The sequence below is a fragment of the Periplaneta americana genome, chromosome 4 (assembly GCF_040183065.1).
Source record: "Periplaneta americana isolate PAMFEO1 chromosome 4, P.americana_PAMFEO1_priV1, whole genome shotgun sequence".
NCBI lineage: Eukaryota > Metazoa > Arthropoda > Insecta > Blattodea > Blattidae > Periplaneta > Periplaneta americana.
Window position 1 is genome coordinate 178,330,139 of NC_091120.1, and position 17,725 is coordinate 178,347,863.

General features: G+C 35.8%; 1 protein-coding gene across 6 annotated transcripts in view; it reads right to left on the bottom strand.

Annotated features, from left to right (window-relative positions):
* slo (calcium-activated potassium channel slo) overlaps positions 1–17,725 on the bottom strand; it is a 427,716-nt gene that overhangs the window by 10,662 nt on the left and 399,329 nt on the right. For 5 of the 6 annotated variants that reach the window (XM_069824442.1, XM_069824444.1, XM_069824445.1 and 2 more), the window contains 4 exons: positions 16,472–16,594; positions 15,277–15,413; positions 12,024–12,136; positions 8,970–9,126 (listed from right to left, as the gene is read on the bottom strand). In XM_069824442.1, the coding sequence (XP_069680543.1) occupies positions 8,970–9,126; positions 12,024–12,136; positions 15,277–15,413; positions 16,472–16,594 (530 nt within the window). The remainder of the gene's footprint in view (positions 1–8,969; positions 9,127–12,023; positions 12,137–15,276; positions 15,414–16,471; positions 16,595–17,725) is intronic. The other variant, XM_069824447.1, reaches the window with a different exon arrangement.

Below are 17,725 nucleotides of genomic sequence, written 5' to 3' on the forward strand. Positions count from 1 at the left end.
TTTATGTATCATTGTATTATTTTGTGATGTTTGGTAAATGGAAGAATATAAATCAAACATTTATTAAACCGGAAATAGATAGGCCTATCGGTATATTAAACACGAAGTATTACTAATATATTACATTATGAAATGCGTGGGAAAATTACGACAAGAAAGAATACCGGTAAGATAAATACGTGTACACTATTTAAAATCATACACAAAATTGTTTACAACATTTTCTAATTTGGGAGAGAAAAAAATACTGCACTTAAAGTGAATGAAATTTTATTATTTTCAAGCATGTCAAACAAAAACAACTGAAGGAATAATACCATCTCCTGCTACCTAGTGAATAAAACGAAAAACTATTGGAGATAGGGCTGTCACACTATTGACGAATGAAATTAAATAAAATGAACAACCGAAATTAGATTGAAAATGCGGTAAATTTGAAACAAATGAGATTGGAAAATGAAGTGGGCATAGCCTTTTAGATATCCGGATAACAGAGTTTTAAAAAGGACATCGTTAAATGTCATATCCTTGAGTTAGGGCTTACATTTTCTTTGTAATACGAGGGCTATTCATAAAGTAACTTCCGTTTTCATATAGCATGCGTAACAACAGAGACAGTGGCGCCGCTCTTGCGGTGGAGTGTACCTTGAAGCAGTACGCGTAGAGCAGCAGTAGAGTCAAGGTCGTGTCTTTGTTCCTCTCTGAGCCACAAGCTGTCAAAATGTGTGCTGCAATTGCAAGTCCCGCTAGGTGTGAGGTACGTTCTGTAATAAGATTTCTTGTGGCCAAAAACTGTAAAGCTAGTGAAATCCATCGCCACCTTTGTGAAGTTAATGGGCCAGACGTAATGAGTGAAGGTGGTGTAAGGCAATGGTGCCGTATGTTCAAAAATGGGCGAACCAATGTCCATGATGAAGAGAAAAGTGGTCGACCGAGTATCGTGAATGCAGATCTGATTCATTTGGTTGACGAAAGGGTTAGAGCAAACCGCAGGTTCACCATGTCGGAGCTTAGTGAGGATTTTCCACAGATTAGTCGTACTCTTCTGTACAAAGTGATTACCAAAGATTTTGGCTACCGGAAACTTTCTGCCAGATGGGTGCCTAAACTCCTTTCTGAGGAACAAAAGGCTCAGCGGATGGGAACAGCACTGTCCTTTCCTGAGCGTTACGAAAGAGAAGGTGATGCTATTCTCGATCAGACTGTGACAGGAGATGAGACTTGAGTGCGGTATGTGAATGCAGAAAAAAAGCTTCAATCAATGCAGTGGGGCCATACTCACTTCCCGAAAAAACCCACAAAGTGTCGTCAAACACTTTCCACGAGGAAACTCATGGCAACTATCTTCTGGGACAGAAAAAGAATTTTGCTAGTGGAGTTCTTGGAGATTAATGTCACAATTAACGCTGAGAGTTACTGTAACACACTAACAAACTTGAAAAGGGCCATTCAAAAGAAACGTCGTGGCATGTTGAGCTCTGGAGTGATTTTCCTGCATGACAATGCCCAGCCGCATACAGCGCATCGTACTGCAACCAAACTGCAAGCGTTCAACTGGGAGGTATTGGATCATCCTCCCTATAGCCCAGATTTGGCTTCTAGCGATTACCATCTCTTCATGCATATGAAGACGTGGCTTGGCTCGAAGCGCTTTGACGATGACGAAGAGTTGAAAACCAGCGTCGTAGGTTGACTTCAGTCGCAGGCGGCCGAATTCTACGATTGCGGAATTTCAAAGCTCATGAAACGCTGCAAGTGTCTCAATGTGACTGGAAACTATGTGGAAAAATAAACTAGTGTGACTGGAAACTATGTGGAAAAATAAACTAGAGTGTATACTTTCAAACGTATTGTAACCCAATTCTGTAACGTGGTTCACAAGTATGTAAAAAATAAACGGAAGTTACTTTATGAATAGCCCTCGTATATTCTCTACAGTCAAATTTCAGTATCCTCTTCCCTTAAATTCAAGAGGTACCGGTGTTTTGTACATGAATACCAGTATTATTTCTGTTGTTCACTGGCTTATACACACAGGTACTCGGATAAACAGATGTAAACACACAGTACCAGAGTGTGCAGGGAGATTCCCTGTAGATTGAGCCGTACACTTAACTTGTATTCAAAGTGTCCAAACACAGGGCTCTACTTCTGAAAGACATATGTTATGAATACTGTATTGTTCATGTCAAGATAAACCGAGTACGGTATTTTTATTTGGAAATAATTTAATAATGTTATTTTCAGTTTCACTGAAAAGTAATTATTGCGAGTTTTCTTACATAGAACAGTACATTATGCAACGAGCCTATAATGATAGTAATTAAGAATCGAGTATGGATATTTATGAAACGAGCGTAAGCGAGTTTCATAATTTTCATACGAGCTTCTTAATTACCATTATAGGCGAGTTTCATACGACTTTTTATGCTCGACCATATTTCTAACGAAATTACCGGTATTCAGATGTATACATTTTTTTTTTGTATCTGACACGGTCGGAAGTGACCTTGTTCTAGGTCGTGAATTGTGAGATGTGCGCAGACGCGAAAGTATTGATTTTTTCCGAGGAACAATAATGTCATTGACCTTGACATAGTCCCGTTAAACTTGATAATATTATAATATTATAACCTTGATTATTGAATTCGACATTGAAAAACGAGATGACAAATTGAATTTATTTGAATATTATTTACAATTAACGCTAATTATTATAGTAACAGAACATAACCTTCTGCGACAGTATTGGATTTCCAGCCTCCGTGACTTTTCGCTAATTCTCTTTCGATTGCATATCCGAGAATAATCGATACTTGCGGTTTTATAACGGTACAAAGCTGACTTGCCATTGGCTGACCACATGTAAGCTGAGTTATCATTGGCTGAAGACCTGTACTTTAATGAGTAGATGTCCTTTAATGACATGCAATAAAGGACTGCTACCAGATGTATAATTAGTACATTTCGGCATGGTCGAGCATAAACTAATTTATTACACCTACCTATGTTTGTCATTTAAAACTAATGCTAATTTTCGTATTTGACAAGTGAATTTTGTGTCACACGATATTTACAACTCACAAAGAAGTGACTATAAATAATAAATTTAATAAGTGGTGATATTTACAGCAGAAATATCAGTGTACATGATACTTTACTACTCATACAGAAGTGACAGATGTGGTGTGCGTGAATCACCTCAATATTCTGATTGTAACATGATGCTGAAAAGTTCCACACGTGACACACAATGCAGTTAATAAATAAAGAAAGTTACAAATTCCAAATTAGCATTAAAACTGTAAGTATTTTCAATTCTATAACAATCCATCAAGCAAAGTAAGTACGTAACATAATTTTATCTTCCTATTCGAAAATAAAATCACGAACTTTCAAATAGATTTAATTAAGGCACGGTAGTACAAATAATTTCATTCACAATAATTATGTTAATTTTCCAAAATTCATGGCATTATTACTTTCAAATGATTTTTCTCAATAATTGCAATTTTTTATTTATTCATAAAGTGATAATATTTCAAATTTTACTTTTAACAAGGGTCCAAACATTAATTACGTTAACATCTTTTATTTAATATTTTTACAAAGGGCCTATGACGTGAAAATATGTAATAGGTAACGTGTTTTGTAATTTTCAGCATTTTCAACTTTCAGTTTGTCAGAGTCTTTGCGTCATTGTTACGTAAATTTTAATCAGCATTGCATAATTATTTTGTCACTTTTATTAACCTTTAACTTTCATTGCATTACAATTTTCAGAATACATTTGTCAAAAGCAAGATACAATGATGGAAATATAACCACAATCACTTTCTAATAACTTTTTGCAGTGGTGAACAATACGAAAATTATTCAATACAAAGTTATTAAGTAGAAAGCACTATAAGCTTGTATCTGAGAACATAGCTACAAATATCTACTAATATAAATGACTCGATTTACTGTATAGAGTTAAAATTAGTCTAACATGCTAATGAAGAGTAATATACAGGGTGATTCAAAAGGTTTTGCACAAACTTAAGGAGCTCAACAACTTTCGCATAGGACTTAAGTTCTAGAAAGTAATCCTGAGTCACTGCACGCTTGGGAATGTCAGGAACTACATTACAGATGTAAGCTTACTTTGCAATGAGGCACTTGGTTCGATACACCATGAAATGATGAAGACATTCTTCTGCCACCACGTTTGAATGGAGTGATGTACAAGGTTTTCATACGAGACATTCTTCCAGAACTGTTAGAGAATGTACCACTTATCGTGGGTCATCATATGTGGATGCAACTAGACGGAGCACTTGCACACTTTTCTCTTCAAATACGTGACATACTAAATGACACATATCCCGGAAGGGAAGGTCGAATTGACTGGCCATCCTGCTCCCCTGATCTGAAGCCTCTTGATTTCTTTTTCTGGGGGCATAACAAAAGTCTCGTGTACGAGACACCAGCTCCCGACCAAGAAACACTTCTCGCCAGGATACTTGCAGCATTTGATGAGGTTCGTGAGATGCGTGATGTACTTGTGGAGTGCGCCAGAATTTCCTACGACGATCTTATGCCTGTATTAAATGTGTGGTCGCCAATTTGAATGACTTTTGTAAAAAAATTGTTGAGTAAACAATTTCTTTGCTTAACTTAAATATGTGATTGTCGATTATGTAGTTCCTGACATTCCCAGGATTGCACTGACCCAGGATTACTTCCTAGACCATAAGTCCCTATTCTATACTGTTTTCACTGTAAGAAAAATCCTAATGTAAACATAAGCACGATGTTATCATACCCGTGATTGGCTCCCAGTCGAAACACTAAACGACGCAGGAAAATATAGTTCCACACTTGGAAACCATAACGTTGTATTATTTGAAAATAAAAAAATTGAATTCTAGTTGTTAAATACGATGAAACATGTAACTTCACTCATATATAAAACGCTATGTAAAAGAAAAGCTACTTTTATATTTTGTTATGTACTATGAACGTGGATGAATACCAAAAGTAATACCGAGATAGTCTGTTCTTGTAACAAGCTGGCGTCACTCGAGCTCGTAGTTGTTCACGTAAGCACGTGGTACTGAAGTATGGCTTCTGCATCCTCGGTGTGTGTGGTTATTAAACATAAGAGTGGAAACCCTCTCAATAGCGGAGAAAAACAAATAGTCTTAAATGTATATAATAAGTTAAGTGAATTTTAATTACAGTAATTATAAAGTAAATGTTTCCTAAGCAAACGAATGCATAGTAGTGAGGTTAGGCCTACTCGACGAGTAACGGAAAATGTTTAACATGAAGCAGAATGTAAAACAGTGGGCGGGAACACATACTGAGAATCTATGGCGCCAAACAGCGGCCAATGAAGCCTCACTTCAGTCACGTGCTATTGTTTATATTAGGATTTTTCTTACAGCGAAAAGATTATAAAGTTGTATTTCGACCCCTCTATAAGCGCCTTAAGTTTGTGCGCAACCTTTTGAGTCACTCTGTAGTCTAAAAGCACGCTCTTTCCATTACTTTCTGCATTCTGTAGAATAGTGCTGAAAGAGTCAGGTGTTCAAAGCTAGAGAGCAAGTGCTAATTAGTGAATATCATATAAAGAAATATCCTAAAAAGAAAAGAGAGAAATGAAATGTTATATGAATGGATTGATAATATTTAAGAGTTTTTTTTTTTTTTGGCGGGAAGGAGAAAAATAACAGAATAACAGGTAATATTGAACGTTCTAAGGTATTTCTGTAGCTAATTTTTGGCAATATTTACGTCATCAAAATCCAGGTTCTACTCCTAAAAACTAATTAATATTAATTATAAAATACAGTTATGTTTTAATGTTTTGTTTGCAACGAAAATATTATTCAGTGGCAGTTTCTTCGAATACCATCTTCATAACATTTTTCAACCGCTCCAGACCATTTCATTTGTATTTTACTTAATAACATATTATCCTTCAAAGAGAAAAAAAAATGTAAATATATTTAAAATTTATACTAATTTTAGGTTCCTTAATATACAACATATGATTGTTGAGTGAATAATAAACAATATGAGCTTGAGTCTAATGCACATCTAATACAATATAATATATTATAATGTGCAATGTAGCTATTTTATGTCACATTAATTACATTAATTTAAGCCTTTTGATTTACAAATAAAGTCGGACATCTTAGTTTTTAAAATCTTCGTATTTCTGTGTACAGTAAATGATTTCATTCAATTATGTATATCTTTTGCATGATCAGCTGTGGGTTAATAATTTATTTTTATCTTTTATTTGATTTTGAATAAAGAACGAAAATTGTAGTAAAAGAAGTTTCTTTTTTAAAAATCCTATCCAATGTTACCTTAAGGCCCACTCCCCTCTCGAATCGAACAGACTTTCTCTTCACAATGTATTTAAATGGAAGATAGCAGAAAGAGCGTGTCGAATCGTGCAGAACCGAATCAAATTAAAAAAAAAAAACAAATGAGCTATATCTATTTTTGGTAGGTATCGTAATTTCTTTACTGAAAGTTTCTGGTGAAATAGTACGTATACATTCAATTACAATACAATAATATGAACGAAGAAAAATTAATACATTTTGTTCAAAATTATCTGCTATAGTATGACAAAACATAAAAGTACTTCTGTAATAATTATTCACGTGATAATGCTTGAAGCAAAATACCGGTAAGTAAATTAACGGAAATATCAGGTAAAAATTTATATCCAAAGCAGAGCTAAAGAACGAAATTTTGCTTCACCTCTAAGAATATAGTCAAATAAAGTGAAATTCCATGTATCTAGTATGTCCTTTTCTTGTTTTGGATACTTATTTCTTCTCTTTCTACCTCTTCATATAACTGTGCAAAAGCCATTTTGCAATTCATTTTAATCTGTACACGCTTCGGTTCTGTTTGATTTCACTAGATCTGTGAGTGCCGGAAGACATTTCATTTCGATTCTGCTAAGTGGGAGCGGGCTTTTACACGATCTTGAATCTAGTTTGAAATTTCGAAGTTGACTCCAGTTACCCCTACTTTTGGTTGGCTTAATTATTATTTTTTTTTGGGAACACCCAGTATCATGTTGTTTTCGAGAGAAAAGGATGATACTGGTACTTTGAAACATTCTTTATACTGGTACTTATTGAATTTTTTAATAGGTTAAATAATACCTTAATTTTGTGTGTAATCTAGAAAACGAGAGTTAATCATCCTATTTGGATACATATTAAATGATTTCATTTAAGTATTCGTATTCCTCTGAATAACAGTTTAAGAAAATGAACTTGTATATTGGGTATTTATGGAGATCGCGAAAATCACGACATAATGGATATACAATAGATTTTTAATAATCTTTACGAATTAAATGATTCTGATGAATATTATGCGGATAAAACAATCGCGACAATTCGCGAAATAGAGTTCTAACAGCGAAATATGACCAAATTCGCGAATTATTACTATTGCATCATTTTATAGCGAATTTCATATTGTGAGTTTTTATTTTTCGAATTTTTTTTCAATTGAATTTGTTATATAGCTAAGTAGGCTACATTACATGGTATTCCAGGTGTTCTGATTACATTAATTTGCGTTTGTAAATTTCATAATCTGATTGGCTATGTATTGTATATTTTTAGTAGAACCATCGATGTAGCTCAGTCGGCAGATTCGCTGGGCTGCTGATTCGGGCTTGGGTTTGATCCCCCTTTGATCTCATTGAATGGTTTCTTCCGAGGTTTTCCCCAGCCGTGGGACTGAAGCCGGATGGTCTATAGCAAGTCCTTGGCATCAAGCCCTTTGATTTGATTACCTGGTTGGGTTTTTCCGAGGTTTTCCCTAACCAAAAGGCAAATGCCGGGTAATCTTTTGGCGAATCCTCGGACCTCACCTCAGCTCACTACATCTCGCCAAAATATTGTAAAAAATTGCACAAAATTGTAGAAAATTACTAAATTTTAAAACTGTAAAAATTTGTAAAAATTGTAATTGTAATATTGTGAAATTTTGACTTGTTCCACATCTTAAAGCTTCATTGCTCATGTAAGATCTATGGAATAAAATAAATGAATGAAAATTAGTGAGCTCAAAAGACTGTGAATTCAACATTTAACTAATAATTTGAAAGTGTCAATTTGAGGGCTGCAAGTTTTTTTCGTTTTTAATGAATGTGTGTTATATACAGTCTCAATCCAACAAATATTGTCTATTGGCCATACCGCGCCTTTACCAGAATCCAACAAACCTTTAATGTTAATTATTTGGAAAGTAATATTCATACTGAGTTAATACTCCAGTTCCAAAATAATTGAATTTTCCAACATTTCCATTAATCTCCGCCAAGAGTACAAATCAATCTCCACCAACACCAACATTAAAAAACACAAATGATAAAATTAATCTCCATAAATACCTGTCCCTGATCATTTCAAACACGATAAAAGGACTGGATTCTTGATAATGAGTAAAGCATATAGTGAGAAATATGAGTCAACTTCGTGCGAAACATTTTTGTAATCAGCTTATGACTATGGAGCTAGACTTCGTTCAAGATACTGGTTTAAATCCAGTTTTAGGTCTGGGTTGGTGAGAAAATGTCTCTGAGCGTGGTATTACCAGAATTCCTTTGTAATGACGGGGTGTAAGAAAGTGTATGTAAGACTTCCACAATCATCCTTTTCGCAGCTAGGTAATGAAAGAGATTTAAATATTTATTTTCTACAAAAATACACATCTTTACTCAATGTCCATGCCCAAAAATGAGAGATATTGCATAAGATACATTTTACGACACATTTCAAGTACTTGCGGCTTTGTAACGTAATCGACGTTTGTAAAATAAGTGCAATAAATGGCAACAGTGCACAGTCAGGATCGATAGTGGACCACCATCAAGCCTGCTGGCCTCCTGTTCTGCTATAAGCGGGTAAGCAAGATCACGCTGGAGAAGGTAATTACCTATAAAGACCGATGCACAGCATGCCGTACGACTTGAGGGCTGCAACAAAGAGGTCTCCATATTTTCCCGCCTCACCAAACTGTGCCAGTGGGCCATCGTACAATGAGATTTGGCCCACTCGACACCGGTCCCGATTTGACAGGCTGTCTGCAGTGCTGTCAACACAAACAGTACGCATTTATTTTAAAATGTCGTTTGGAAGTGCTAATATATTATTTTATTTTATTTATAGCTATTATGAAATCTCTGCGAAAAAAGAAAAGGTTAGAGTACTCAAGAATACTTACCAGTGCGATATAAATTAACAGCAATAATAATAATAATAATAATAATAATAATAATAATAATAATAATAATAATAATAATAATAATAACAATAATAATAATAATAACAATAATAATAATAATAATAATAATAATAATAATAATAATAATAATAATAATGGTTTATTTAACCTGACAGAGTTAAGGCCATATGGCCTTCTCTAACACTCCACCAAGAGTATTAGATAAACACTGAATTTTAATTTCTTATTCAGTTTATTGTATAAACAGAAACCGATATTAGTTGTAAATGAGAAACTATTGTTTCTTTTTGTGTGGTATTATTAGAGTTCTTGGGAACAGGGCTGCAAAGATGGGACAGGTGAAGAAAGAAGAGATAATAACAAAGAGAAGAAAATGTGAAAGAAAGAAGGAAAGGAGAAAAGAGGTAAAGACAGAATAAAAAGGGAGAAGAAAATAGATGAACCGGAAAAGAGAAGAAAAAGAAGAAAGAATAGAACAAGAAAGAGAGAAGAAAGGGAAGACAGAATAGGAGAAAAAAGAAGATAATAAGAAAGGAGAAGAAACAAGAGGAGAAAGAGAAGACGGAATAGCAGGAGATCGGAAAGGAGATGAGAAGAAAAGGAGAAGAAAGGTAAATCAGAATAGATCAGAAAGTAGATGAGAAGAAACAAGAGGAGAAAAGGAAGACAGAATAGGAGATCAGAAAGAAGATGAGGAGAAACAAGAGGAGAAAGGGAAGACAGAATACGAGGAGATCAGAAAGAGGATGAGAAGAAAAGGAGAAGAAAGGGAAAACAGAATAGGAGATTAGAAAGAAAATGAAAAGAAAGGGAAAACAGAATCGGAGATCAGAAAGAAGATGAGAAGAAACAAGAGGTGAAAAGGAAGACAGAATAGGAGGAGATCAGAGAGAAGATGAGAAGAAACAAGAGGAGAAAGGGAAGACAGAATAGGAGATTAGAAAGGGGATGAGAAGAAAAGGAGAAGAAAGGGAAAACAGAATAGGAGATCAGAAAGAAAATGAGAAGAAACATGAGGAGAAAGGGAAGACAGAATAGGAGGAGATTAGAAAGGGGATGAGAAGAAAAGGAGAAGAAAGGGAAAACAGAATAGGAGATCAGAAAGAAAATGAGAAGAAACAAGAGGAGAAAGGGAAGATAGAATAGGAGGAGATCAGAAAGAAGATGAGAAGAAACAAGAGGAGAAAGGGAAGACAGAACAGGAGGAAATCAGAAAGAAGATGAGAAGAAACAAGAGGAGAAAGGGAAGACTGAATAGGAGGAGATCAGAAAGAAGATGAGAAGAAACAAGAGGAGAAAGTGAAGACAGAATAGGAGGAGATCAGAAAGGAAATGAGAACAAAATGATAAGAAACAAGAGGAGAAAGAGAAAACAGAATAGGAGATCAGAAAGAAGATGAGAAGAAACAAGAGGAGAAAGTGAAGATAGAATAGGAGAAGCTCAGAAAGAAGACGAGAACAAGCAAGAGGAAAAAGTGAAGACAGAATAGGAGAAGATCAGAAAGGAGATGAGAAGAAAAGGAGAAGAAACAAGAGGAGAAAGGGAAGACAGAATAGGAGAAGATCAGAAAGAAGATGAGAAGAAACAAGAGATGAAAGGGAAGACAGAACAGGAGGAAATCAGAAAGAAGATGAGAAGAAACAAGAGGAGAAAGGGAAGACAGAACAGGAGGAAATCAGAAAGAAGATGAGAAGAAACAAGAGGGGAAAGGGAAGACAGAATAGGAGGAGATCAGAAAGAAGATGAGAAGAAACAAGAGGAGAAAGTGAAGACAGAATAGGAGGAGATCAGAAAGGAAATGAGAAGAAACAAGAGGAGAAAGAGAAAACAGAATAGGTCAGAAAGAAGATGAGAAGAAACAAGAGGAGAAAGTGATGACAGAATAGGAGAAGCTCAGAAAGAAGATGAGAAGAAACAAGAGGAAAAGTGAAGACAATAGGAGGAGATCAGAAAGGAAATGAGAAGAAACTAGAGGAGAAAGATAAAACAGAATAGGAGATCAGAAAGAAGATGAGAAGAAACAAGAGGAGAAAGTGAAGACAGAATAGATCAGAAAGAAGATGAGAAGAAACAAGAGGAGAAAGTGAAGACAGAATAGGAGGATATCAGAAAGTAGATGAGAAGAAAAGAAGAAGAAACAAGAGGAGAAAGTGAAGACAAAATAGGAGGAGCTCAGAAAGGAGATGAGAAGAAAAGGAGAAGAAACAAGAGGAGAAAGGGAAGACAGAGTAGGAGGAGATCAGAAAGAAGATGAGAAGAAAAGGAACAAGAGGAGAAAGAGAAGATAGAATAGGAGGATAAAAGAAAGGAAAGAGAAGAAAATGAGCAGTAAAAGCAAGAATGGAAGAAGAAAGAGAGCAGAAACAAGAGGGGAAAAAGAAGGCAGGTTAGAAGGAGATTAGAAAGAATATGAGAAAAAAGAAAAAAGAGAAAAGGAAAAGAAACAATAGGAGAGAAATAGAAAGAAAAGTAGATGATAGATGAAAAAGGAGAAGAAATAGGAGATGGCCGACAAAGAGAAAGAGTGAAAGATGGAAAGAAGGTGGTCAGAAAAAATTAGAAAAGAGCGAGAGAACAGGAGATAGATGGAGAGACAGAGGGGAAAAAAAGAAAAGAGGAATAGGAGAAAATAAATAAAGAAGAGGAAGGAAAATTACAAGAAGAAATAAGAGATGGGGGTGAAGATAAAAAAGGACGAAGGAAAGAAAGACGAGGTGGAAGAATAGGTAGACACGAAGCATACCTGTAACCCCCTCGGAGTCCAGCCCCTTCTGCCAATATCAGTTCCAGTTCAGGCGTCGCTCCTCCCGTAATTAATGAACGGATCAACGTCAGTGCATTCTGGTTAAAATATGTCTACAACAGAAAAAGAAATGCAACTGTCAAGTCATGTGCAAGACCATGCATTACGGTCACGATAAATTGGTTTGTTATGTTAGTTGCGTGAGATCAGTAGGTGACCTTCACGGAAGCTTTAGGGATGCTAGAAGAAGAAGAAGAAGAAGAAGAAGAACAACAACAATAATACAAATGACTTTTAGAGAACCCGGAGGTTCACTGCCGCCCTTACATAAGTCTGCCATCGATCCCTAACCTGAGCAAGATTAATCCAGTCCCCACCTCCCGCAAATCAATTTTAATATTACCCTCTCATCTACGTCTCGGCCTCCCCAAAGGTATTTTTCCCTCTGGCTTCCCAACTAACACTGTATATGCATTTCTGGATTAGCCCATATGTGCTACATGCCCTGCCCATCTCAAACGTCTGAATTTAATGTTTCTAATTATGTTAGGTGACGAATACAATGTGTGCAGTTCTACGTTGTGTAACTTTCTCCATTCTCCTGTAACTTCATCCCTTTTAGCCCCAAATATTTTCCTAAACACCTCATTCTCGAACACCCTTAATCTCTTTTCCTCTCTCAAAGTGAGAGTCCAAGTTTCACAACTATATAGAACAACCGGTAATATAACTGTTTTATAAATTCTAACTTTCAGCTTTTTCGAAAGCAGATTGGATGACAAAAGCTTCTCAACCGAATAATAATAGGTATTTTCTATTTTTTTCTGCGTTTAATTTCCTCCTGAGTGTCATTTATATTTGTTACTGTTGCTCCAAGATATTTGAATTTTTCCACCTCTTTGAAGTATAAATCTCCAATTTTTATATTTCCATTTCGTACAATATTCTGTTCACGAGACATAATCAAATACTTTGTCTTTTCGGGATTTACTTTCAAACCTATCTCTTTACTTGCTTCAAGTAAAATTCCCCTGTTTTCCCTAATCGTTTGTGGATTATCTCCTAACATATTCACGTAATCCGCATATACAATAAGCTGATGTAACCTTTTCAATTCCAAACCCTCTCCGTTTTCCTGCACTTCCTTAATGGCATATTCTAGAGAATACATGGACATCGTGCCTCACTGACCTTCACAGAGCTTATCGCTCTGAGTGTCATCATCTCCACAGTGCCCGTTCCTCCCTCATGTAGCTTCTAGGCGTGGGCAGGTTCTATACCTATCAGTTTCATAAGCAATATCAGTGGTGGCATAATGGCATTAACAAAGCAGTATGTACGCATTAGGAAACGATTATTTCATGAGAATTGGGAGGAAGAGTTTTTTTTTTTTGCTGTTTAGAAGGGGAGAACATACGATGTATGTTATGCTCGAAAATCCTATTAGGCATTAATAAATTTAATATACAACGACATTACTCCTTATGTCATAAAGAACATGATGAATTAGAAGGTAAGAAAAATTAAATGTTATTTTTCGTACTATTCCGAAGAAAATGTACGATCTTAACATTTGCATAGTATATTAAATAATGCGACATTATACCTTAAACACGCTGCATTAAAAGGTATGAGGAATTAAATGTTGGTTGTACGTATTATTTCCAAAAGAAATTTATAAAAAATATCAAATATGCGTAGAAAACGAAATATGATTTTCTGAAATTATTTTAGGTCGAGAACGTGCATATCTATTAAGTAATCTTGATAAACGCCAGAATATTCAAGAAAATAACGTGATGGAATATTATTGGCTAGTTACGCAATTTCTCGCCTGTGATTTAAATCAATTCAGCGACGGAGAAACAGTAAAGAGGTTTATGATTAAAGCTGCCGAATTAATTTGCCAAATTGAATAAAAGTTTTCGAGAGTCTCACGTTAACCAAGCGCTTTCCTAATAATTCGCCACTGACCGCCTTAGCGATTACGATAAGGTGATGCAGACCACAGCAGTTTATATTTCTCATCCTACTCTGCAGTCTCCTCTCCTAGTAAACACAGTATTTCAAATCGAGTGCCTCACGTAACCGAAAATTGTGCCCATGTATGTTCTAGAGCGAAGTTAAAAAGTAAAGGTGATAGTGCATATCCTTGCTTTAGCCCGCAGTGAATTGGAAAAGCAGCTGGCCTATACGGACTATGCTGTACGTTTCCCTGAGACAAATTTTAATTAGTCGAACTAGCTTCTTGGGAATACCTAATCCATGCCCTGTTACACATTTAACCTTATTTTTTATTTCTTCTTTGTGCAAGGTTCTCCACATAATTCTGTTTTGTACAGTTTTATTTATAACAGTGCATGTCACATTCAATTCGTTAATTTCAACAATTCATCTTACTCCGAAGCTGCCTTCGGTTTGCCTTCTGATTCTGAATATAACATCAACCAAACAATACAATTTATGTATGGAAAATAATAAATGAAACGAAACAAGCAACAGTTTTATTTGGTTATACTGAAATTATTTGTCAATACAAATTTTATTATAATAATTTTAAGCTTCTTCCGTTACTTTGCCTTTAACTCGACTTCAAATTCAAACATTCGCCTATCAGGTTGCAACCAGCGATGTAGACGAGTGAAAGAAATTGCCGCATCACGAGGCAAATTGCAGTAAATTGTAGCGCCTTGCTCAGGCGGCAACCAGAGAAACGGGCTTGTCAGTGAAGTGGCCGACTACAAAGGCGTACTGTGCTTCAGGACTAAGAGATCAGGTTACATTTTGTAAGAACGAAATATCTCAAAATCTGACATATGTATAGTCGCGACGCTGTTATTTCCGGCGTGACTCCGCCTCTTTGCTTACGTCTTAGGAAGTGAAGGCTCTATAAAGTCTAGGTAGGTAATATCGTTCGCCATTTTTGTTCTTTCGTTCCCGAGCTACCATACGAGGAATCTATTTGCGACACCGTTAAACATTATCATGTCGTAGCTCCTATGATAATAAATCAAACGCACTGTAATTCAGCAAATAATTGAGCGGCGAATAACGTCTTCGTGTGCTTTCTGCGAACGCCAACGAAAGAGCCAAAATGGCGGGTGATTATATTAAGTATTTATCGAGCCTTAAGAAATGAATAACGTCTTCATAAGCGAATCACAAGACGCACACGTTTAAATGTAGCCGATCTGCAACGCGATTGGCTGCCGGAAATTAGAGTGACGGGACTATAGCATAGAAAACAACTTACTGTGGACATGAGCGAGTCCAGCACGCTGACTGCAAATGCTGTACCGCAAGCAAAAGGCTGGGTCAGGTACAGCTCTGTGTCTGGATCATCGTCGTCGTCTTGATCCAGGAACTGAACATTGCTGTCATTCACCAGCTCTGGAAGAAACAGACAGAGAGCTGAGTTCACACAGACATGCCTCATCTCGCTAATCCAACCGTAAAATGAATGAGAGAGCAGACACATAACCTCAAGAATGGAGTCTCGAACATTGTTTCTTTTCTCTTCTCCAAGAGAGATTTTTTAATGTCATAATTAGGGGGCGGATGTTGATGACCTAAAAAACTACTTAAAATGATCATTAAAATGCCCATAAACTAATGCAAAAATGACATTTAAATATTATTCACCGTACTCGCACCACAACTTCTTAAAAATTAGTCACCTTGTTTCAGTGACTTCCCTGCAAATCTCGGAGAGAGGAGGCAACTTCCTTGGAATTTAGCTAAGATAAAAGAAAATAACATGCAACAAAATGGAGGTTTTAAGGGAAAACTATAAATTTTAATATGGGTTTACAATGTGTTTCAATCAGGGGTGGTCCATGTCAGTGCCTTCATTCTGTCTCCTCTTCCCTTCCGCGCTTCACTTTTGTTACTAGATCTTCCAGATGAGGTAGAGTGAATGACAAAACAAATTGTGGGCGCAGCGTGCATTCTTGCAATCTTTGTGTTAAAAATACTATCTACTACAGTAGACATCCCTTCCGAACCATGTTGAGGACACAACGTCCTGTCCAGGACAAGAATCTGTTCCCAACTATAAAACTCAAACTTCACTATTATTCACTTATTCAGTAGGTAATTACTACTGATCTATTTGTTTAGAAAATGATTTAACAGACCCATCGGTAAAGAAAAAAGTAAAATACATTCCAAATGATCTAAAAGTTCTTCAAAGTATTAAAAATGACCAACAATTGCCGAAAAAAATATAAAAATTACCTCTTAGTTCAAAAACGTCAAAAATGGCAAAAAAATTAAATATAAGAAATTACTTTTTTACGTTGATATTAACATAGAAAGGATTTCTATATTAATAGGCATCGTCCTAATGTGAAAAATAAGAAGATGACTTTTCATCAACATCCGCCCCCTAGTCATAACGTTTACACTTGCAATAACGGTTTACAATACTCGAGTTCACTATGACGAACCTGTGATCATAGGCACATTGGCTCCATACACTGAACCTCTTCTTTGCAACACAATAGGACTCCCAACTGGTGTCAGATTGTCTTGCTCTCCTGCTGCAGCTGTTGAAAGATCAGTGTCTTTTACTGAAACGTACCATTAAAAAGAGAGATAAAAGGACAGGATATGAGATCTATTTTGTTAATTACGGTATACTCCCGATTATCCGTGTACATATATATTTTGCGGATTAACCGTTCATGATAGTGGCTAAATAATTGATTAAAAAACTTATAGTCATATTTATTTATTAATTTATTTTACGATGCTTTAACAACTACTATGGTTAAGGTTTGTTTCTGCAGAAATTACCAACAGTCATGAGCATGCGCACGTCGACTTTACTGAACAATTTTTCCCTCGAAATTATTAACATCAACTTTACAGGAATTATACCTGAAAGCATCAAGCTGCATTTAGATTGGCAACAGGCCATGATTGTTTGGCCAAACACCTGCATATAATTGGAATATATCAGTCCCCTAACTGCCCATTGTGCAACTCAAACCAAGAAATGGATTCGGAACACCTCAAAATCTGTGCTTCAGTGGCTGACCATGATAATATCTTTGAAAAATATTGGAGTGCAAGAGGTCAAATGACTTTGTTGTCAAACGCCTGGCATTAGAAAACAACAACATACCTGAAATCTTGATTTGCATCGAGTTTACTGTTCGTGCAGCGATAACTTCAAATACTGACTACTTGCTGATTAAAGTCAGGCGTTCTTGCAGGATATCAAACCGTCTTCAAACTATTTCATGACGATCAGAAAGGTTTGCGGATCAAGAGCAAACATTCTCAAACCATAGTGACGCATGTGCACGGCCGGGAATTTACGGAGATCGCGAAAATCACGACATAATTGCTATACAATAGATTTTTACTAATCTTTACGAATTAAGTGATTCTGATTAATAATATGCGGATAAAACAAACGCGACAAATCGCGAAATAGAGTTCTAATAGCGAAATATGAACACATTAGCGAATTATTACTATTGCGTCGTTTTATAACGAATTTCATATTCTGAGTTTTTTCCGGATTTCTTTTCACTTGAATTTGTTATATATTGAAGTAAGTTACATTACATGGTACTCCAGGTGTTCTGATTACATTAGTGAACTGAAAATACGGAGAATTCAACATTTCACTAATATTTTGAAAGTTTTAATTTGAGGGCTGCAAGTTTCTTTTCGTTTTTAATGAATGTGTG